At 43.9% G+C, this 24,422-nt stretch overlaps 1 protein-coding gene across 1 annotated transcript in view; it reads left to right on the top strand.

The window, feature by feature from the left end:
* The first annotated feature begins 4,317 nt into the window (after window positions 1-4,317).
* The window catches only part of LOC141121934 (uncharacterized), a 103,538-nt gene continuing 83,433 nt past the window's right edge, over window positions 4,318-24,422 (top strand). Inside the window, exons 1-6 of the mRNA XM_073611686.1 lie at window positions 4,318-5,117; window positions 6,239-6,361; window positions 6,478-6,575; window positions 6,655-6,861; window positions 6,985-7,126; window positions 8,898-9,891. Coding sequence (XP_073467787.1) covers window positions 6,328-6,361; window positions 6,478-6,575; window positions 6,655-6,861; window positions 6,985-7,126; window positions 8,898-9,891 — 1,475 coding nt within the window. The 5' untranslated portion in view covers window positions 4,318-5,117; window positions 6,239-6,327. The remainder of the gene's footprint in view (window positions 5,118-6,238; window positions 6,362-6,477; window positions 6,576-6,654; window positions 6,862-6,984; window positions 7,127-8,897; window positions 9,892-24,422) is intronic.

Genomic DNA, 24,422 nt, shown 5'->3' with positions numbered 1-24,422 from the left:
TTCGCCATAGCAATCGAGACTCTAGCGATAGCCATTAGAAATAATCCGGATATTCACGGCATTAAATGTGGTCCTCGGTCCCATAAATGTGCGCTATTCGCCAATGACATACTCCTCTTCATCTCATCCCTCTAATATCCCTCCCTAACATATGCCGGCTTTTAGATGACTTCGGGAAAGTTTCGGGGCTTTTAGTCAACTTCAGTAAATCCCAGGCACTTAACATCAATATTCCGGAATCTCTGCTAACCGGGATTAGGGAGGACTTCCGACATGAAGCGACAAGTTCATCACGTACCTGGGGATTAAGCTGACCTCCAAGGTGGAACGCCTTTATCAAGCTAATTACCCCCCACTATTTCAAAAACTAGAGGCAGATCTCTTCAGGTGGTCGCAGTTATCTCTTTCCTGGCTGGGCAGAATCAATGCGATAAAAATGACACTACTCCCGCGTATTTTATACTACTTTAGGGCACTTCCCACCTCCCTGGTCAAGGCACATCTAAAACAATACCAAAACAAAATGATTAAATTCATTTGGGGAGGAGGAGGCCACAGGCTTTCGAAATCGGTTCTATTCAGGCCAAGGGAGGAGGGTGGCCTGGGCCTCCCGAACTTACTTCAGTATTTCCAGGCGGCTCAACTTGCTCAGATCTCGGCGGTTTACTCCCGCTGGGAATGACCTGATTGGATACATATGGAACGCCAGGCGGTTCCACTCCACACCCTAGACTATCTCTTGTGGTGCCATAAAAAAATGAGACCCTCTATATTGTCCCCAACACTTTCCAACTATTTTGCCCTCTGGGACAGTCTAAAGGACAATGTGCAGCTGACATCACCTATTGCCCCACTAAAACACTTATTCCAAAACCCTGCATTCCCTCCAGGGCTAAATGTAAAAGCTTTCAGATGGTGGATTGATAAGGGGCTTTATAGAATAGGACACTTCCTCAGACCCATGGGCCCTCACCCTAAAGCATATTATTTTAATGAACTGGACATGCCTCAGTTGGATCTTTTTTGCTAAGCCCAGATCTCAAACCTCCTACTTAAACTATGGAAAGCACACACTAATAGTCCCCGAGTTACATCATACGAACAATGGTGTGGTCGGGCCCATGAGCAGAGGGGGGAATCACAGTAATATACAGGGCACTTTCATCCACTCGCTCCAAGAATTCCTTCATCCTTCATGCTAGCATGGGAGGAAGATTTCTCCCAACAATGGAAATTAGAGACTAGGAATAGAAACTTTTTTCAGTCCTACAAAGGCGTTCTCAACTCCAGCCTTGTGGAAGCTAGTATAAAGGTCCTCTCCAGATGGTATCTGGTTTACACAAGACTAGCCAAGGCATACCCGACGACATCCCCCTGTGCTTTTGGGGATGTGACCTTAGGGGAGATATGTTACATGTGTGGTGGGGATGCCCCAGAATAAGGAGTTTCTGGAACAAAGTCTTCTCCTGGAAACGTAAGATTACCAAATCACCCACCCCAACATCTCCCCTAATTGCCCTTCTAAACTTTCAGGTCGGGGTAGTATCGAGGAGTAAGCAAAGCTTGATTTTCTTTTTTAGGTGCCAAACTAACTAGCCAAAGCCTGGAAAAAGCCAACTGTATCAGCACTACTAGCAAAGAGAAAAATTTCCTGGTTTATGACACAAGAGAAAATAGCAAGCCTACTCCTGGACAGCACAGAGAAATTCGAACAAATTTGGCAACCATGGGCCACCTTCATTAAGGTCCAGTTGCATCCCGACTCCTACCCAACCCCTCTCCCTCTAGCTATTCTCTAGTCGGTTTCTTCCCTCTCGTCCTTCTTTTTCTTCCTTTCCTTACTTTTCTTCTTTCCTCTCTCTTTCTCATCTCTCCGAGGGCGACGGGCTTAGGCCCACACCTTCGCGAACACAACCATCTGAGGTTGGGTCACTTAACGATAATTGCCATGTCCTATCCACACATGTGGGATCGTTGTTAGTTAACACAAGGTGTTTCCTTTAACACCTATTCATCTACTATGAGATATATGCTTTGGCATAACCTATGAGAGTATTCACACGTGTAATTAGACTGAATGAGACCAAGTTTCACCTAGGAGTCTCGAGCTCGGGGGGTAGGATATCCAGCCACAGTATGCTCTCATTAGGGGTGGTTGGAATGCTCCCCAGGACCCCTGAGCCAAACTCTTTCTTTACAGTCTTAAAGGCTAAATAGCCATTGGCAATCGTACTTTCTGCCAAATAATTGTGAAGGTATATATATTTTTTCTTTATATAATTGAAATGAATCCTATCTTTTTCTACAATTGTTAGATTAATGTTTTTTTTGGCCATGTTGGCCTTAGTTGGAGGAATGGTCCTACACATGTTTCTGTAATGTGTATTCCCTTTCTGAACTAAGAAAAATTTATTGAAAGTGAGATGTTTTTTAACCAAGCAGCAAATTCAAACACCTTTTCAAAAGAACTTTTAGAAGCCATAATAATAACATTACCAAAATCAGGAAAAGACCCCACGCCCCCCTTAAATTATAGACCCATATCTTTATTAAATTCTGATCTTAAAATATACGCCAAAATACTGGCCAATAGAATAGTCAACATAACCCCCTTATTAATTAAACCCGACCAAGTAGGCTTTGTCAAAGGTAGGCAAGCACCCGACAGCACAAGAAGGATGTTAAATATTATCAACCTAATACACAATGACAAAACACCCTCTCTACTACTAGCATTAGATGCTGAAAAAGCATTTGACAGAATACATTGGGAATATATTTCACAAACTCTAACCAAATTTGGCTTCCAAGGATTCATACACTCTGCCATTATGGCATTATACACCCATCCCACTGCAAACATTTTCTCAACAGGTATGCTATCTAGAAATTTCTCTTTAACCAACGGGACTAGACAGGGTTGCCCCTTATCCCCACGAATATTTTCCCTAGCGATAGAACTTTTAGCAGAATATATACGCTCTTCCCCAGAAATCAAAGGTATTATCATTGGCCAAGATGTACAGAAATTAGGCTTCACCTCCAACTAAAATATATGATGTAAACTTCCCTACCCTTTTAGAACAGATTGATCGAGACCTATCTATTACATCTATCCTGGGTCTGCAAAATAGCTGCGTTCAAGATGCAAACCTTACAAAAAATTCTATACTATTTCAGATGTCTCCCTATCCCTATACCTGCCAAATTCTTCACGCAATTGAATACCAAACTTAAACAATTTATATGGAATAAAAAAAAACCTAGAGTCGCATTCTCAATCCTCACCACCACTAAAGCTAATGGAGGAAGGAATCTACCAGATGTCAGGAACTATTACTATGCATCCATTTTAGACCAGATGAAATATTGGTTCTATCCTAAAAATGATAAATTATGGCCAAACATAGAACAAGAATCTACTAAAAATTCTGACTTATATCCACTAGCAATAGCCACAGCCATTCTCCCTAAAGTAATCACTCCAAATCTACTGACTATTAAAACTACATTATTTGCTTGGAAACACATACTTTCTAAAACTAGACATATTAAAAAAAAAATCTAAAATATGCCTCCCTACAGAAATGATGAACTATTGCAGAATCCGCTTTTCAGTAGATGAATGGATCAAACAGGGAATCAGATTATATAAAAATCTACCCTTCAACCTTATGGAAGTTATTAGGAGTAAGCTTGGAAAGTGTAAACATTTAAAAGATTTCAATCCTGATGATGTGATTTCCATCGATAATATGGGAATATCTGTCTTATCATGAGGACCATACAAAGAAAGGCATTTCCTTTTTCTATGGGGTACTCTCCTCCATCCAGGTAATAAAAATGCTCACATGTTAAAATGGGAAAGAGATTTAACAGGTGGTATTTAACCCCGTATAAATTATCCAAAATCTACCCCTCCACACCCGACATTTGTTGGAGGTGTAATGAGCAAACTGGAAATCTTATACACACCCTCTGGAGTTCCAAAACCCTGAAAAGCTTTTGGAACTCAATCTTATCATTTATAGCAGATATTACAGGAAACCTTTCCACGCTTACTCCCGCCTCAGCCCTACTAGATATAGACCTTGAGAAATACCCCACTATTAAGGATGAGCTCCGGCGTGTTCGCATGGCGCACGTGCCGAGCCCGCCAGGAAGTCGGCACGGCGCAGCGCTAATCACAGGCAGGGAGACATTTCCCGATCTCTGCAGCCGCACATCGGGAAATGTCTCACTGCTTGTGATTAGCGCTGCGCCGTGCCGACTTCCTGGCGGGCTCGGCACGTGCGCCATGCGAACACGCCGGAGCTCATCCCTACCCACTATACATAGAACAATTGTGCTCCACATTTTTATAGCCTCAAGACTTACAATAGCTTATCTCTGGAAATCTACGGAAGCTCCCAATCTATCTACTGTCATAACTAGATTGAATACCCCGGCACACTTTGAATTAATGCTAGCTTATAAAAACCACTTCATAACCACTTTCAGTAAAAAATGGAAAATTTGGATATCCCCTCCCAGAGCCTCCAATTACCTAAAAGAATGTAAAATTTAAATTTACCCTTCAGGCTGAAATTCACCTAAGCAATTAGTCGGTGTAGAGCAATATCTCTGATATTCATTACTTTTTGGTTATTCATTATTTTTAATTTCCCTTCCCAACATTATTTCCATACTCATAGTTTATACTGTAAGAAGCATAGTTAAAGTGGTGACCTTCCAGTCCTACAGCTTGAACCCAACCGGGGTAGGCTGGACTAGGCCATCAAAGTTTATATCAGTACTATACTTTATGCCTTCTCAGTTTTTGTATTACAAATGTTGTATAATATATGCAGCAACTTCAAATGATTTGTATTTGTTTGATAAAATAAATAAAAATTATTGTTGAAAAAAAAAAAAGAAAGTGAGATGTTTCTCGGGGCTGCAGTTACTCTGAGCTCCACAAGGTGGAGATCTCACTTCTACACAGGAGTCTCTATGGAAGATGGAAAGAATTATGGAACAGGCAGGAAGTGATGTCAGGTACAGACAGGAAGTTCCGGGTGAGAGGTGAGTCGGGAGGAAGTAGAGAGAAGACATTGCTGGAAGAAGCAGCAGAGGAGGTAATAAGATCTTATTTTCTATTTACACCCAGTAACCCCCGTCATGTCCGTCCTCTTCCTCCATAGTCACTGTGATGTCTTTTATCTCCAGCAGATGATGATACACACATATATAGTGTGGAAACCTAGATTAACCCCTTCAGGGGCAGAACATTTCTCCACTTGTGGGGCCGGAACATTCTCCTCATTTTGGAGATGTGTCACCTTTCCCACCAATCACCTTCTCACCTCATCAGTCTATACTAATGATTTATATGACTTTTATTAGTGATGGGGGGGGGTTATTTAGGGAGGATTGGAATATGTATGTCTTTATTTTATAAGATTCAAATAGGAAGAATGAGGGAAAATATATAATTTTGTAGTAAATGTCCTGAAAACAAATGTCTCCATAATGATCCCAGTCTCAGATATTTATCCTAAAATGTGGTCAGCAAAGTCTCCGGAGTACACGGAGATCACAGGAATATGATGTGTCCTGGCAAAGCCTAAAGACAACGTTCATCTTTTATTTAGGAGAGGTGTGACGCACCCGGGAGAAATGACTCTGTGTGTACAGATACCTCACAGAGCACCCCTCACAGCTCCTTCTACCTATGTCCCTCCAATCCAAGTCAGAGAATCCTATGACATCACACTGGCCTGACAGCTCCTCCTCCCAATGTCCCTCCATCCAGAGTCAATGAATCCTATGACATCACACTGACCTCACAGCTCCTTCTACCTATGTCCCTCCAATCCAAGTCAGAGAATCCTATGACATCACACTGGCCTGACAGCTCCTCCTCCCAATGTCCCTCCATCCAGAGTCAGAGAATCCTATGACATCACAATGACCTCACAGCTCCTCCTCCCAATGTTTCTCTCACAAGCAAAGCAAGATTGTTGGTCCCAAAATTCCTTGCAACAAGCTTTTAACCTACAGAGTGGGGGACCCTGTCTGGGTAAATTATATCACAGTGGGGTTTTGATAAAAACTGTGAACTGATTGGTGAGGTGAGGAGGATTCTGGGATTGTCAATTAATTTTACATAATGTGTTCAAATCTAGAGTTTTCCTTCTGTGAAGTCTGAAGATCTTATGATAATCACATTGCCTCCACCTCCCTCCCTTTCTGATAGAATAGAGAAATAGGAAGAAGATTCTAGAAGTCACCAGAGAGATCATCGAGCTACTGACATGAGATGTGAGTGGTGCTGGGAAGGACGTCATGATGGAGAATCGGCCGCCCCTCACATCACCGGGTAAGAGGAGACTTTATTGTAAAGGAGAGAGCAGTACAGAGGATCCACCTAGATCCCCCATCATCTGATAAACACATAGAAACAATGTATTCAGTCAGTGTGTGTGTTTCCTACAGATGGATCCAGTAATGGGAACCCACCAGAGAGATGTCCCCGTCCTCTGTATTCCCGGGATTCCACACAGGAAGGTCACACCATCCCTCATCATCATCAGGTAGATGATTGACAATTATTGGTAGTTCTGATTTATACACAGCATGTTTGTTACAATGAATGTTTTATTATATATTCAGATTGGAAACCTCGGAGATGATAATATTGTTGTTAAAGAAGAGTATAAAGAGGAGGATGAGGAGTATGGAGTGATGGAGGAGTTATTAGAAGGACACAAGGATATGATGGAGCCACCAAATACCAGGAACCCACCAGAGAGATGTCCCCGTCCTCTGTATTCCCGGGATTCCACACAGGAAGATCACACCATCCCTCACTGTTACAAGGTTGGTGGGACGGAGCTTATAAAGCACAGACTTATAGATACAATGGGTGGATTTTATATGTGATGTCACAATATTAAACCATATATCTTACAGATGATATTTTCTCTCATTTTCTTGATTTAGAGTGGAGATCCAATCGATATAGAATTTGAGGTTAAAGCAGAAGAAGAAGAGAGGTATGTGAGGGATGATCAGCAGTCTATGGAGGAGGATGGAATAACGGGGACATTTATAGAGGAGGACACTCCTACAGAGATCAGTACAGGTGGGTCATTAACACTAAATACATTCCTCCACCCATACTGCTCACTGATTGGTCCAGAGTAGGGCGGGGACTGGGTGATATCAGCCTGTAATCCCCTGATCACTTTCCTGAGCTGTGTTCCCTGTCCTGTATTCCTGTATTTCTCTCGGATAATCTTCCTTCTCTGTGCTGCAGACACAATTTATGTATCTAGACTGGATTTATGGAGATTCTGGGGTTCAGCTGGAAGCTGGGGTATGTGTTTTGGGTCTTCTGCACCATACCCGGGTATGGCAAGATCTCTGACAGATAATTCTCCCAGGGTTACTTAATCTGTTGTCTGCTGGCTGTGCCAAGTGGAGGGATATGTCTGTATAGTCTCAGACTCAAGTCACTGAGTGCAGTCTCAGGAGATGGGAGGCAGCGGTGTGGGACCTCTGAACCTTGTCTCATATAAAAAAATGAATCTACCAATGAATACCAATATTATGAGTCCTGACCCTTACACTGTATAATTTATATTGTACATTACATACTCCTGACCCCTGCACTATATACTCTATGTTGTACATTACATACTTCTGATACTATGACATACTATCTGTTGTATCTTATACAATATGTTGTACATTACATAGTCCTGACTTCTACTCTCTTCCCTCTACCCACTGCTATATATACATAATATGTATTCTCTTTTGTTACACCCATTTTCTACCAGCTGCACATTTTATACCTGATGTAATAACGTAAGTGATAATGAGGGAGGAGTCAATAACCCAATGATGGTGGTCTTCAGGATCAGTCCAGTCTTCATCTTGGTTGTTCTCCCCCATCCTCACTCTCTGACCTCTGGTGGGGCTCAGCCCCGCTGTTATTTATGATTAAATCATGGACTAAATAAGGAAGTGCAGGACTTCTTGTGTTGGGAAGAGGGTAATGAGTGATAGAGGGGGTGGGGGCACTCTGACTAAGGTCCATGAATAAAGAAATGAACTGGTAGGAGATCAGAGGACCCATTTACTAGTTACCTTGAGGGTGGAATTGTAAGATCCTCAGAGACAAAGCTGCCTGATGTGGGCGGAGTCCTGGTTTAGGGGAACCAATCTGCTCATGTCTAGTAATAATCTTTTTATTAATATTTTAGTAGATGGACCGGAGATGAGGAAAACCTCAGAGGATTGTCTCACTTTGTCTCCAGACTGTAAACTTCTTACAACAAAACATTTTTTAAAGAAAAATGAGTTTATATACAGCCAGCATAAGTGACATCAGGTGCAGGGAGCTTGTACCCACCTACCTGTCTATGACAAGGGAGTCTGTCATCCATCATATTATATTACACTCCTGTCTGATCATCTGCAAAACAGAGTTTTATGTCTTTTTTACAATTTAATAATATTGATCTCTGATTCTGATATGTAGCAGATTCTCCCTCTAATAATACATCTATCTGTCTGTTATTCTCAGAGTGGATTAAATATCCAACTATATATCTGGATATTTATATTTACCGCTGTATATAGATATTCAAGAATATTAACTCAATTATACACCAACCTTTTTTTGAGGGTTTTATCCAATTAGTTGATTAATCAAAACAATAATTGGCCAACGAATCAATTATGAAAATAATCATTAGTTGCCGCCCTACAGAGGACCCATTTACTAGTTACCTTGAGGGTGGAATTGTAAGATCTTCAGAGACAAAGCTGTCTGATGTGGGCGGAGTCCTGGTTTAGGGGAACCAATCTGCTCATGTCTAGTAATAATCTTTTTATCTCTATTTTAGTAGATGGACGGGAGATGAGGAAAACCTCAGAGGATTGTCTCACTTTGTCTCCAGACTGTAAAGTAGAAGATGAGGACATCACACAGTATAGTCCAGGAGAAAACCCGACTACCTCAAATGTCCATCCGGCACCACACAGTGTAGATGGACCATCGTATTCCTCTTATCCTGAGGAACCTCAGACTGTGAGGGACGGTACTGTCCTTCCAACAGAGAATAGGTTTTCCTGTACTGAGTGCGGGAAGGGTTTCCATTATAAATCCTATCTTATTAGGCATAAAAGATTTCACACAGGTGAGAAGCCATATTCCTGTACTGAGTGCGGGAAATGTTTCCATTCTAAATCACATCTTAATGTGCATAAAAGATCTCACACAGGAGAGAAGCCGTATTTCTGTCCTGAGTGCGGGAAATGCTTTATACAAAAATCAGACCTTGTCATACATCAGCAATCTCACACTGAGCAAAAGCCGCATTCCTGTCCTGAGTGCAGGAAATGTTTTTCAGTGAAGTCTGATCTTTACAGACATCAGAGATCTCACACGGGGGAGAAGCCGTATTCCTGTCCTGAGTGTGGAAAATGTTTTTCACAGAAGTTCCATCTTTACAAACATCAGAGATCTCACACGGGGGAGAAGCCATATTCCTGTCCTGAGTGCGGGAAATGTTTTTCCGACAAGTCCAGTCTTTACAGACATCAGAGATCTCACACGGGGGAGAAACCGTATTCCTGTCCCGAGTGCGGGAAATGTTTTTCAGTAAAGTCCAAACTTTACACCCATCAGAGATCTCACACCGGGGAGAAGCCGTATTCCTGTCCTGGGTGCGGGAAATGTTTTTCACAGAAGGCCAGCCTTTCCACACATCAGAGAACTCACACGGGGGAGAAGCCGTATTCCTGCACTAAGTGTGGGAAATGTTTTTCACAGAAGTACAATCTTTCCAAACATCAGAGATTGCACACGGAGGAGAAGCCACTTTCCTGTCCTGAGTGAGGGAATTGTTCGTCACTGAAGTCCTATCTTCCTGTACATCAGGGATCCCACACAACCCTCGAGGTGTATTAGTGCCTTGAGTGTGGGAAATGTCTTCTATATGAATGTTGCTGGACATCACATCTCTCATGTGGGGAAGAAGCACACCCTGATATACACCTCAGATATACTCCATGGCTGATCTCCATCATGTAAGAAATAGTTCCAGGGGTGTGGGCATTTTTTTGAAAAAACGATTTGTCCGAGGGACTAAATCGGGTCCCAATCTCCTTGTCCCTTATGACAATCTCCTTGTTCCTCATCTACCAGAGAGCTCAGCAGCGGTGTGGGAGTTCATTGAAAACTACAAGCCGACCTCGGCAAAGGACAGAACTCTGTGAATGAATGGCACAGTCGCGCTCTTTTCATAAAGTGACAGCCGGTACGGGGAACTTCTCCCCACACTGCTGTCACACAGAGGACTCGGATCTCTGAGCCGCTGCAGGAACAGGAACATGTAACATATTCCCGAAAGTGAACACTTCCTTTAAACCTTTCACTGCCAGAGCCGGTTTTGCCATTTTTTTTGCCCACATATTTAACCCCTTGCCCCGGGGCAATTTTCATCTTTCAGCACTCTCACATTTTGAATGACAATTGTGCGGTCATGTAACACTGTACCTATAAAACATTTTTATCCTTTTTCCCCATAAATAGAGTGTTCTTTTGGTGGTATTTGATCACCACTGAGGTTTTTTTTTGTGTGTGCTACAAATAAAAAAAGTCAGAAAATTTTGAAAAAAAATAAGTTTCTCTTTATTTCTGTTATAAAATTTTGTAAATAAGTACGTTTTCTCCTTCACTGAAAATGGGGCACTAATATGCAGCACTGATGAGGAGGTTCTGACAAGCATACCTGGTGGACACTGATTGGCATCCCTAATGGGTAGGGATGGGCTTTATGTTCGGGTCGAAAATGAGTTCGACTCGAACATTGGCTGTTCGCCGAACAGCGAACAATTTGGGGTGTTCGCGGTAAATTCGAAAGCTGCGGAACACCCTTTAAAAGACTATGGGAGAAATCAAAAGTGCTAATTTTAAAGGTTAATATGCAAGTTATTGTCATAAAAAGTGTTTGAGGACCTGGGTCCTGCCCCAGAGGACATGGATCAATGCAAAAAAAATAAAAAATAAAAAGGGCCATTTTTTTGGGAGCAGTGATTTTAATAATGCTTAAAGTGAAACAATAAAAGTGCAATATTCCTTTAAATTTCGTACCTGGGGGGGGTGTCTATAGTATGCCTGTAAAGTGGTGCATGTTTCCCATGTTTACAACAGTCTGAGAGCAAAATTACATTTCTAAAGGAAAAAAAGTCATTTAAAACTAATCGCGGCTATAATGAATTGTCGGTCCCGGCAATACACATAAAAGTCATTAAAAAAAACGGCATGGGATTCCCCCACAGGGGAACCCAGAACCAAAAAAAAAAATGCGTGGGGGTCCCCACAAATTCCATACAGGGCCCTTCAGGTCTGGTATGGATATTAAGGGGAACCCCACGCCAAAACTTAAAAAAAATGGCGTGGGGGTCCCCCTCAAAATCCATACCAGACCTGAAAGTTTGGATTTTAAGGGGAACCCTGCGCTAAATTTTTTTTTAAAAATGGCATGTTGGTCCCCCCAAAAATCCATACCACACCTTTATCCGAGCATGCAACTTGGCAGGCTGCAGGAAAAGAGGGGGGATGAAAGAGCGCCCCCCCCCTCCTGAACTGTACCAGCCCACATGCCCTCAACATTGGGAGGGTGCTTTGGGGAGGGCCCTTCTCCCCATGTTGATGGGGAGAAGGGCCTCATCCCCACAACCCTTGCCTGGGGAACCCCCAGATCCTGGCCCCCCCTGTGTGAATTGGTAATGGGGTACCCCTATGATTTCACAAAAAAATATTAAAAAAGACAATAGACAGAACGGATATAACGGAGGGGCCTCCAACGTATGGGGACTTCCCTATGGCTTTCCCCTGGTGTCAGAGGGGGCGGGGTCACCCGTTTACGTAAACAGGTGCCCCCTCCCCCCTCTGATGCCCCGGGAAAGCCATAGGGATGTCCCTGTGCGTCAGAGGGGACGGGGACACCCGGGAACGTCACAGTGTGGCCCCGCCCTCAGTTATAAAAGAACTGTCACAAGAACAGAAGTGTCACACAGCAGGAGACTCCCATTGAGGCGGATCATCCAGAGGATGAAGCCGGAGGAAGATGCCAGAGGAGAAGACTGGAGGATGAAGCAGAGGAAGATAGAGGAAGAACAAGATGGAGGAAGAAGAAAACCGAAGGAAGACCAGAAGAAGATGTAAAAAGAAGCGGGGAAAGAAGACATTAATAAAGGAATTGTCAAAAACTGGCTATTGTCTTTTTTAACATTTTTGTTATGGTATGGATTTTAAGGGGAACCCCGCGCCAAAATGTAAAAAAAAATGGCGTGGGGGTCCCCCTAAAAATCCATACCAGACCCTTATCTGAGCACGCAACCTGGCAGGCCGCAGGAAAAGAGGGGGGACAAGAGAGCGGCCCCCCCTCCTTAACCGCACCAGGTCACATGCCCTCAACATGGGGAGGGTGCTTTGGGGTAGCCCCCCAAAGCACTGTGTCCCAATGTTGATGGGGACAAGGGCCTCATCCCCACAACCTTTGCCCGGTGGTTGTGGGGGTCTGCGGATGGGGGGCTTATCGGGATCTGGAAGCCCCCTTTAACAAGGGGACCCCCAGATCCCGCCGCCCCCTGTGTGAATTGGTAATGTGGTACAAATGTACCCCTACCATTTCACAAAAAGTGTCAAAAATGTTAAAAAAGACAATAGCCGGTTTTTGACAATTCCTTTATTAATATCTTCTTCTTTCCCCGCTTCTTCTGGTCTTCCTTCGGTTTTCTTCTTCTTCCTCCATCTTGTTCTTCCCCGCTTCTTCCTCTGCTTCTTCCTCCGGTCTTCTCATCCAGCATCTTCCTCCGGCTTCTTTCCCGCTTCGACCTCCGCATGATCTGCCTCAATGGGAGTCTCCCACTGTGTGACGCTTCTGTTCTTGTGACAGCTCTTATATAACTTACGTACCCATTTACATAACGGGTGACCCTGCCCCCTCTGAACCACACGGGGAAAGCCATAGGGAAGTCCTCGTGCGTCAGAGGGGGCGGGGTCACCAGGTGGCCCCGCCCTCCATTATATAAGAGCTGTCATAAGAACAGAAGCATCACACAGCGGGTGTTCCCGGGTGACCCCGCCCCCTCTGACGCACAGGGACATCCCTATGGCTTTCCCAGGGCGTCAGAGGGGGGAGGGGGCACCTGTTTACGTAAACGGTGTCCCCACCCCCTCTGACACCAGGGGAAAGCCATAGGGAGTAGGGAGGGAAGTGTCACACAGCGGGAGACTCCCATTGAGGCGGATCGTCCAGGGGAGGAAGCGGGGAAGTAGAAGCCGGAGGAAGATGCCAGACGAGAAGACCGGAGGAAGAAGCAGAGGAAGATAGAGGAAGAAGCGGTGGAAGAACAAGATGGAGGAAGAAGAAGAACACCGAAGGAAGACCAGAAGAAGATGGAAAAAGAAGCGGGGAAAGAAGAAGACATTATTAATAATAATAATACATTTGTACCCCATCACCAATTCACACAGTGTGACGCTTCTGTTCTTGTGGAACAGAAGCGTCACACAGCGGGAGACTCCCATTGAGGCGGATCGTCCAGAGGACGAAGCGGGGAAGAAGAAGCCGGAGGAGAAGACCGGAGGAAGATGCCGGAGGAGAAGACCAGAGGATGAAGCAGAGGAAGATAGTAGAAGAAGCGGGGGAAGAACAAGATGGAGGAAGAAGAAGAACACCGAAAGAAGACCATAAGAGGATGCAAGAAGACGCGGGGAAAGAAGAAGACATTAATAAAGGAATGTGGGGATGAGGCCCTTGTCCCCATCAACATTGGGACACAGTGCTTTGGGGGACTACCCCAAAGCACCCTCCCCATGTTGAGGGCATGTGACCTGGTATGGTTCAGGAGGGGGGGGGCGCTCTCTCGTCCCCCCCTCTTTTCCTGCGGCCTGCCAGGTTGCGTGCTCAGATAATGGTCTGGTATGAATTTTTAGGGGGACCCCCACACCATTTTTTTTTTAATTTTGGCGCGGGGTTCCCCTTAAAATCCATACCAGACCTGAAGGTCCTGGTATGGACCTCAAGGGGGACCCCCATGCCATTTCTTTTTTAATTTTGGTGTGGGGTTCCCCTTAATATCCATACCATAACAAAAATGTTAAAAAAGACAATAGCCAGTTTTTGACAATTCCTTTATTAATGTCTTCTTTCCCCGCTTCTTTTTCCATCTTCTTCTGGTCTTCCTTCGGTTTTCTTCTTCTTCCTCCATCTTGTTCTTCCCCGCTTCTTCCTCTATCTTCCTCTGCTTCATCCTCCAGTCTTCTCCTCTGGCATCTTCCTCCAGCTTCTTCTTCCCCGCTTCATCCTCCGGATGATCCGCCTCAATGGGAGTCTCCCACTGTGTGACACTTCTGTTCTTGTGACAGTTCTTTTATAACTGAGGGCGGGCCACACCGTGACGTTCACCGGGTGGCCCCGTCCCCTCTGACGCACAGGGACATCCCTATGGCTTTCCCGGGGAGTCAGAGGGGGGAGGGGGCACCTGTTTACGTAAACGGGTGACCCCGCCCCCTCTGACAGCAGGGGAAAGCCATAGGGAAGTCCCCATATGTTGGAGGCCCCTCCGTTATATAAGAGCTGTCACAAGAACAGAAGCGTCACACAGCGGGAGACTCCCGTTGAGGCGGATCATCCGGAGGAGGAAGCGGGGAAGAAGAAGCCAGAGGAAGATGCCAGACGAGAAGACCGGAGGAAGAAGCAGAGGAAGATAGAGGAAGAAGCGGGGGAAGAACAAGATGGAGGAAGAAGAAGAACACCGAAGGAAGACCAGAAGAAGATGGAAAAAGAAGCGGGGAAAGAAGAAGACATTAATAATAATACATTTGTACCCCATTACCAATTCACACAGGGGAGCTGGGATCTGGGGGTCCCCTTGTTAGTGGGGAAAGAAGAAGACATTAATAAAGGAATTGTCAAAAAACTTCTATTGTCTTTTTTAACATTTTTGACACTTTTTTTGTGAAATGGTAGGGGTACATTTGTACCCCATTACCAATTCACACGGGGGGCCGGGATCTGGGGGTCCCCTTGTTAAAGGGGGTTTCCAGATTCTGATAAGCCCCCCGCCCGCAGACCCCCACAACCACCAGGCAAGGGTTGTGGGGATGAGGCCCTTCTCCCCTCCCAATGTTGACGGCATGTGGCCTGGTACGGTTAAGGGGGGGCGCTCTTTCGTCCCCCCTCTTTTCCTGCGGCCTGCCAGGTTGCATGCTCAGATAAGGGTCTGGTATGGATTTTTGGGGGGACCACCACGCCATTTTTTTAAAAAATGTTGGCGCGGGTTTCCCCTTAAAATCCATACTTTCAGGCCTGGTATGGATTTTGAGGGGGACCCCCAAGCCATTTTTTTTTATTTTAGCATGGGGTTCCCCTTAATATCCATACAAGACCTGAAGGGCCCTGTATGGAATTTGTGGGGACCCCCACGCATTTTTTTTTTGGTTTGGGGTTCCCCTGTGGGGGAATCCCATGCCATTTTTTTCAATGACTTTTATGTGTATTGCCGGGACCGACAATTCATTATAGCCACAATTAGTTTTAAATGACTTTTTCTCCTTTAGAAATGTCATTTTGCTCTCAGACTGTTCTAAACACTGGAAACATGCACCACTTTACAGGAATACTATAGACACCCCCCCAGGTGCGAAATTTAAAGGAATATTACACTTTTATTGTTTCACTTTAAGCATTGTTAAAATCACTGCTCCCGAAAAAAACGTCCGTTTTTAAAACTTTTTTTGCATTGATACACATCCCCTGGGGCAGGACCCAGGTCCCCAAACACTTTTTATGACAATAACTTATAAGCCTTTAAAATTAGCACTTTTTATTTTTCATGTTCGTGTCCCATAGACTTTAACGGTGTTTGCGTGTTTGAACAAATTTTTTGCCTGTTCGCATGTTCTGGATGCGAACCAAACCAGGGGGTGTTCGGCTCATCCCTACTAGTGGGCACTGATTGGCATCACAGGCACGCACTGGTGGTCATCACTGGCAATCATTGCTAAAGGGCCTGTACTGATAATCAATGCTGAATATCAGTGCAGATCCGCCCTGTCAGGAGATCCGCTGATCGTCTCTCCTCTACTCGCACCATGAATAAAGGAAAGCTGATAACCGGCACTTCCTGGTTATGATGTGATTAGCTTTGATTGGACACAGCTGATCACATGGTAAAGAGCCTACATCATAGGCTCTTTACCAAGATTGGAGATGCGGTGTGTCAGAGCGACACACCTCACCATCGATCACCGTGCGCCCGAGCGGCTTATTTTTTTGGATGTCATATGATATCCAGTCAGGATAATGGAACCCCCCGCCTGGTCGTCATTCTGCTATAGGCCAGGCGGGAAGGAGTTAAAAATCATTTTAGGGCTGAAGATTTTATAAAACCCCAAAACATGATATATTTTCTGAAAGCAGACACCCTAGAGAATAAAATAGTGGTAGTTCCAATTTTTTATGTCACACGATATTAATGCAAAAGTCTAGGGAACATTACAGTAAACAACACACTAAAGTTCATTTTAGGAGGCACAAAAACACAAGAAATTACCCAGTTTTTTATTAAATTATAAAACCTGAGGTTGCACCGAGTAAATAGATACCCAACATATCAAACCTTAAATTTGTGTGCGCCTGTGAAATGGTGACAGACTTTAATACCCTATATTTTCTATAGGTGACTCTTTAAAAGCCCCCTATAGGTCATCCATTTAGTGTTATGGAGGAGATCTGGTGATAGAATTATTGCTCTCATTCCGGTGTGCGTGGCGATATGTAACATGTGTATCGCAATCAATATTTTCAGGAGTAGGCACCCCAATGTGTGAGTATATGTTTATACATGTGGGGGTGGGGCTTCAGATTTTTTTGGGGGGAGGGGTTATGCGCCTGGGTTTAAATTTATATTTGTAAAATTAAAAAAACTTTTTTTCATCACATAGAGCAGCCTTTTTCAGTGGGTGTCTTGAGGTTTCTTCAAGGGTGCCTGGCAAAATGCCGAACAATTGCCTCAAAATTGTATACAAGCCGGAGGGTGGATGAAGCCTTTTAGTTACACAAAGCCTCAGGTTTTCATTGTACACCATTACAACCTTCTAGCTGCCAACTTCCTAACGACCAATGACATCATGAGTTAAGGAGGATGTCAGTTACCTGAATATCATCCTTGTGTGACCCTCACCCCGCCTCTCTCCATGAGCTTTGGGGTCACATTAGCTGAGTGATGGAGAAAAACTGAGGGAGAAGAGAAACATTGGAATACTAGTCAGTACCAGTTTGCAAAAGTCTATTTGCTTTGGAAGAATAAATCACTTATAACGTTGGGTGTCCTACGTGTGTGGATGTTGTTTCATTATGTGGAACTATTAGAATAGTTTTTATATTTTAGAATGGGGCGCCTCAAGACTGTCCATAATTTTGGAGGGCGCCTCAAGACTGTCCTTAATTTTGGAGGGCGCCTTGACTGAAAAAAGATTGAGAAACACTGACATGGAGGACAAAAGTCCCCTATGTGATGATTTTTTGGTGACAGGTTCTCTTTAATGAGACATCCAAGGTCTAAAAGACCCCCAATGTCTCCCCTGTGCTCCACTGAATGTAATGTAATACAGATCACGCGGCATTATATTCTTTCCCGGTGTTTCATCAGATTAGGCGATCCGTCAGAATGTGTAACGGTGACATTTCGTCGCCGCCATCTTGGTACACCACACACTCATCCACAGTAAGGATACACTGAGAAGGGGGAAGCGGACATCTTGTTACACCCACCAGAGTTTTGCATTTTACACTTATTTTTGACAGTAAACTGAACTTATATAGTGAAATACAGTACTTAGAACTCTGTCTGACTGGTTAGATGTTGAATTTTAAAAGCAGCGGCAAGCCCAGTGATCTCATAGGTTTGCTAATCTGATAGAAGTTCGCTGCTTTTGTTCTAAGTACTGTATTTCACGATATAAACTCAGTTTACTGTTAAAAAAAATTGTAAAATGCAAAACTCCGGTGGGTGTAACAAGATGACCACTTGCCCCCTTCTCAGTATATCCTTACTGTGGAGGAGTGCGGGGTGCAGCAAGATGGCGGCGACGCAACATCACTTCCGTTACACATTCTGAATGGTCCCCTAATCTGACGGAACACTGGCCTTGATGGCCAGGAAACTGTCAACGAGCACCTGGAAGTGACCTCATACATGTCACTTCCAGGTCAGGAAGAAGATGGGGAGGAGAGCGGATGTGTGTCCTCTCTCCTCCCTCCCCTCTACCCATCATCACCCGCTATGCTGGTCCCAGATGGGTAAGAGGAGCCCGGGATACATAGCGGGTGTGTGTCGGGGGGGGGCACTTTACCTGGGGGTGTGGAAACATTTGCTCAGCCACCCGAATGCTTCCATCTGACAAGTAAACCTGCTCCTTGCTCCCTTGGATCTCCATAGTTCTGAGTCTGGGATTGAACAAAACTCCAGGAAGGCCGCATTGTGCCACAGTGGGGTATGTTCATGTAAGAGGGGCAGATGAATACCCCAAGTCTCCTGCAAGCCTTATAATCTACTGCAGTTTAATAAACGTTCATGGGAATCCCCAGTGCAGGGTGATGCAATATAAACTGACAAGTGCGTTTGGGCACTGACTCGAAGCCGTATTACAATGTGCAATAGATTCCAAGGGTAATCCACATGTTTGTGATTAATCTGTATCCTTCTTTTGTACTGCATGACATGTACCGTGCCTATGTGCTTTACTTACAAATAAACTTGTTTTTTTGTTTAAAAAAAAGAGGGTCAGCTGAAGCTTGGTTGTCGTGAGGTCCCATATGCGTCTATAATGGGAGAGTAGTGATGCTCTATTTACCACTAACTCTGTGACCGTTACTCCCTCCATGACAGCAACTAGGGGGTCCCCAGTTGAGTGTGCCCACCTGGGGCATAGAAAGGTCAAGAATCTGGTCCTGTCAGTTTTGTCTATGTGAAACAACTGTGGCATTTGTGCTTTTAGGTAATACATGTTGAGGTCTGGTAGAGCTGTTCCCCCCCCAGGTCTGTGGGATTCTTCAATTTGCCCCAAGGAAGTTTATGTCTGCTCTTATCCCATATAAATGTTTTAAGTATAGTTTCCATAGCTTTGAAATGCTGAAGCACCAAGTACACCGGGGAGTGCCAAAGCATGTACCGAATTTTAGGTAATAACACCATTTTGACAAGGTTTATGTGCCCCATAACCCCCAATGGTAACCTGGTCCATACCTCGGTCTTGTGCTTAAGCATCGCAAATAGGGGTTATACATTTAGTTTAGTATAGTCGGCAGGTGTCTGAGTTATATGTATGTCCAAATACTTAAAACAGTCCACTCTCTGTAGGGGAAGGTGGGCCTGGCCTTGTGTTGTTGGAAAGCTGTCTAAGGGAAGTATTTGAGATTTATCCCAATTAATTTTGAGTTCTGAAAAGGAGCCAAAATGTTCTATTACAGCCAATGCTGTAGGGAGTGCATCTGTAGATCCGTCAATGTACAGCAGGGTGTCATCCGCGTATGTGCTAACCTTCTCTGTTATGGGTCCCACATGTAGCCCTACTATACCTGAATGGGAGCATAGTGCCACAGATATGGGTTCCACCGCGAGGGCATACAACAGGGGGGACAAAGGGCACCCCTGTCACGTGCCTCTGGTAAGGGGAAACTGTATAGAAGTCCACCCGTTGCTATCACTCTAGCCGCAGGGTTCTGGTACAACAACTGTACCCATTTAATGAATTTGGGTCCCAAACCAAATCTCTCTAGGCAGGTCCAAAGGTAGGTCCACTCAACAGAGTCGAACGCTTTGGCAGTATCCAAGGCGACTACCATTCTGGACCCTATGTTATCATGTTGGGTCTGGAGATTAATAAATAGCCTCCTCAAGTTAAAGGTGGTATTTCTACCTGGCATAAAGCCCGATTGGTCCTCATGTATTAGAGATAAGATCACCGTGTTAAGGCGAGTGGTAAGTATCTTAGCTAAGATCTTAATGTCCACTTGTAACAGAGATATGGGGCGGTAAGATGTGGGTCTTTACCTGGCTTGGGAATCAATACTATTGAGGCTTCTCGCATGGAAGCAGGTAAGGATGAAGTCTCATAAATATGATAGTAAAGCTTGTGAAGTTTAGGAACCAAGAATTCTGAATATACAGAGTATAGTTCCAAAGGGAGACCATCTGGACCCGGTGATTTAGAGCGGCAAAATTTCGCTATAGCTTTGGCTATTTCCTCTTTTGACAGTTGCTTTTCCAGCTCCGCCGTTTGTTGCGCCGTGAGCTGTGGAAGCCGCACCTCATCAAGGAAAGAGTCAACGGCAGAGTTACCTTCCGTGACTGTAGAGGTATATAATGAGGCAAAAAATTCCCTGAACATCTCCGTGACTTTCTTGGGCTCAGATACCGATTCACCCTCGCGGGATTTAAGTGAAATTACCACTGCTGGTCGCTCTTCGCAGTGTACTAAATAAACCAGGAGTTTATCGGCCTTTTCTCAATGTTCGAATAGTTTTTGCTTGTGGAAAGACAATTTACGTTTGAATTTTTCATATTGTAGTTGTGTGACTATCCTAGAGTGTAACCTAATTGTGTTAGCACATTGCTGGAGGAGCACATTGCAGGGGCTTCTATCCTTAAGGCTTTTCTCTAAGTGATTCTGACACTTCATCCATGTCTTTGGTGATCTCTGATCTCCTTATGAACTGTTTCTTACATGATGAAGATCAGCCATGGAGTATATCTGAGGTGTATATCAGGGTGTGCTACTTCCCCACATGAGAGCTGTGATGTCCAACAACATTCATATAGAAGACATTTCCCGCACTCAAGGCACTAATACACCTCGAGGGTTGTGTGGGATCCCTGATGTACAGGAAGACAGGACTTCAGTGAGGAACAATTCCCTCACTCAGGACAGGAATACGGCTTCTCCCCCGTGTGAGATCTCTGATGTGTGTAAAGACTGGACTTCTCTGAAAAAAATTTCACACACTCAGGACAGGAATACGGCTTCTCCCCTGTGTGAGTTTTCTGGTGTGTGTAAAGATGTGACTTCTGTGAACAACATTAGTTCTTTATTTTAATGTTAAATGTTTTTTCCTGAAACTACCCTTTTAAAGTGAAGGTGTGTGTTATACGGCGATAAATACGGTATATCCAAATAACACACCCAAACTCATCCTTAGTCCTGAGTGGCGCTTGGGGATTCGTTGGGGGCCACAAAAGAGATATATATATCCAAATAACACCCTCAAGCTCATCTCTTCACCACACACAGCCACAAAGGCAAGAGAATTCTTGTTGGGCAGTGTATTAGTGCTTGGACAAACACATTTAGACCAAATTTTAATGGTTCAAAGAATATCAGGCAAAATGGTCGGCCCTCAGGCATGTTCACTTCATCAAATCTGGCCCCGTTTGAAAAAAGTTTGAACGCCCCTGCTCTATGTGGACAGCTTTACCCCGGATGCCTCCATACTTAGATCTGTCTGTTTTAATCATCAACCATGAGTTGCTAAATGTTTTACCTTCAATAAATGTAACTGTATTGCTACACTTAGAGGCGCCTCTCTTCTCTTTTATACTCTGTAGCTCCTGCTGGATTTTGTTTCTAATCCCCTTGTGGAGGCTTCCATTTGTGGATGGACATTTTATGGTTACACAACCTTGTCACATTGCTATAATCTTTTTATATGGACTATAAACTGAAGTACTTATGAATAAATGGTTGTGTAACGAATCATTTGAGTTTCCATTATTTCTTATGGGGAAATTTGCTTTGATATACAAGTGCTTTGGATTACAAGCATGTTTCTGGAACAAATTACGTTCGCAATCCAAGGTTTTACTGTACAAATATTCACCACAGCTGGGTGAATGCTGGTCACATTCATTCAACTAATTTTTTTTTTCAACCAGACCTCTAATGAGTGCTTACTCATAGCTATGAGTAAGCACTCAGTCCTGAGTGCGAAACGCGTCAGCTTACCTGTACTTTCTGCATGACAGTCTTGTTGTTTTGATGATCCCATTTTTTCAATAAAGTGAAGTTTTTTGACTACATCCAGTGTGCGGCATCCAAATCTTCTCCTCCATTCAAGCCTGCTTTGCCTAGCATTCAGCCAGCACCTGGAGCTCTTCTGCTCTGAAACTTCTACTTACACCTGGGTCAGTGTCAGCCTGAGCGGTGGAAACACTTTCTTTGCTTGTCTGCATCTAATGATTCTGAGCATGTGTGGAATTTTGTGCATCGGACTTATGCACACACGCTCTGAATTTCCGGAAACAAGTTTTGTTGTCGGAAAATTTGAGAACCTGCTCTCAAACATTTGTTGGCGGAAATTCCGACAACAAATGTTCTTTGGAGCCTACACACGGTCGGACTTTCCGACAACAAGCTCACATCCAACACAACATTTGTTGTCATAAAATCCTATCGTGTGTACAGGGCATAATGCCGCGTACACACGAGCAGACTGTCCAACAGAAAAAAGTCAGACAGAAGCTTTTCATCATATATACCGATTGTGTGTAGGCCTCATCAGACTTTTTTTTTCGAAAAATCTGACGGACCTAGAAATGGAACCTGTTCTAAATCTTTCCGACGGACCTAACTCCCATCGGTAAAACCGATCGTCTGTATGCTGGTCCGACAGAGCAAAAAAGACGCATGCTCTGAAGCAAGTACGAGACAGAAGCTATTGGCTACTTCCTTTTTCTAGTCCCGTCGTAAGTGTTGTACGTCACCGCGTTCTGGACGGTCGGACTTTGGGTTGACCATGTGTAGGCAAGACCGCTTGAATGGAATTCAGTCAGAGTTCTGTCGTAGAAACCGTCGGAGTTTATTACGACGGCTAAACCGGTCGTGTGTACGCAGCAAAAGGCTGCATTCGCACCTGAGGTTTTTGGTTTCAGGCAGAGAGTCGCATGTTTTTTTACCACGATTTTTGCCGCGATTTTGCACAGGTCAAAATGTCACCAATGTAAAAAGCAGAAAAACGCCTGTAATCTGTCCAAAAAGACGCTCGTGTACTTTTTTGAGCTTCAGGCGTTTTGCTTCAGGTGACAAAACGCTCAGATGTGAACAGGTGCCATTGAAATAAATGGGATTTTGCTTGTTGGGCGTTTTTCAGGGTTTTTTTGGGCGTTTTACGAGCTGAAAACGCTCAGGTGTTTATGCAGCCAAAGAGATTTTGTGAAACCTTACACCACAAAATGCACTCAGCCAATGAAAGGTAAGGACTCCATTTTTATTTTTCTACTGCTATCAATGGCCAACACGGTACAACACTTCATCCATGTCTTTGGTGATCTCTTTTTTTTTTTTTTTTTAAATCAAGAAAGTTTTTATTGCTCTTAGAACATATAGTATCACATTACATTTAAGTTGTCACATTCTGTATAGTCAGTTATATGTTATACATACATTCAATTAACCCTTTTATTTCCCCCTTGTTAACAAATTCACATATGCATGAATCACTGAAAATCAACAAATATAACTTTAATAAATTCCTTTTTTTAAACCATCATATCTGTTGTTGTTTTTCTTCTCCTCCCCCCTTCCTTATTCCACTATCTCATGTCATTAACATCCATACCAATACTCCATAACTCACACTGTATCTCCTCTGTCCACAGTCCCAAACATCCCTATATACCTTTAAGCAATCTCATTTGTACCAGCTCCATAGGACTTATACCTGGGGTATCTAGCCATGCATCCCACAACTTGTCAAATTTCCCTGGGGTCCCTCTATGCTGATATATGTACTTTTCCATAACCAGGGTATTACCCATCTGTTGGATCCACATTTTAACCACCGGTGGTGTGTCTGATTTCCAATGTAAAAGTATTGTTTTTCTTGCCTGAAATAAGGCTCTGGCAAAGGCCATTCTAGTTATATTCTCCGGGATGATCTCCTCTAATACGCCCAGAAGGCATCTCAGCGGATCAAGAGTCACATTGGTTTGAAAAACCCTATTGAGTAAGGTCATGACCTCTGTCCAATATCTATGGAGTTTGGGGCAGCGCCAGAGCAGATGAATCAAATCGCCTGGCGCATTTCTGCATCTGTTACACAGTGGATCTTGTAGCCTCCCCATTTTGTACAGTTTTACCGGTGTATAATGTACTCTCAACAAAATATACAGTTGTGAAACCTTTTGTGATACGTTTAACGAACATGCATTGACCGCTTGAAGGGCTTCCTCCCACTGTTCTCCTGTAATGGGTCCTAAGTCTTCCTCCCATTGTGACATTGCCTTCATGGGATGCCCCTCTAAAAAGGAGGATAGAAGCATGAGATAGCATTGAGATATCATCCCCTTTGTGTCTG

Source organism: Aquarana catesbeiana, unplaced genomic scaffold, assembly GCF_042186555.1.
Source record: "Aquarana catesbeiana isolate 2022-GZ unplaced genomic scaffold, ASM4218655v1 unanchor235, whole genome shotgun sequence".
Lineage (NCBI taxonomy): Eukaryota > Metazoa > Chordata > Amphibia > Anura > Ranidae > Aquarana > Aquarana catesbeiana.
This window is presented reverse-complemented; position numbering and strand designations above follow the sequence as displayed.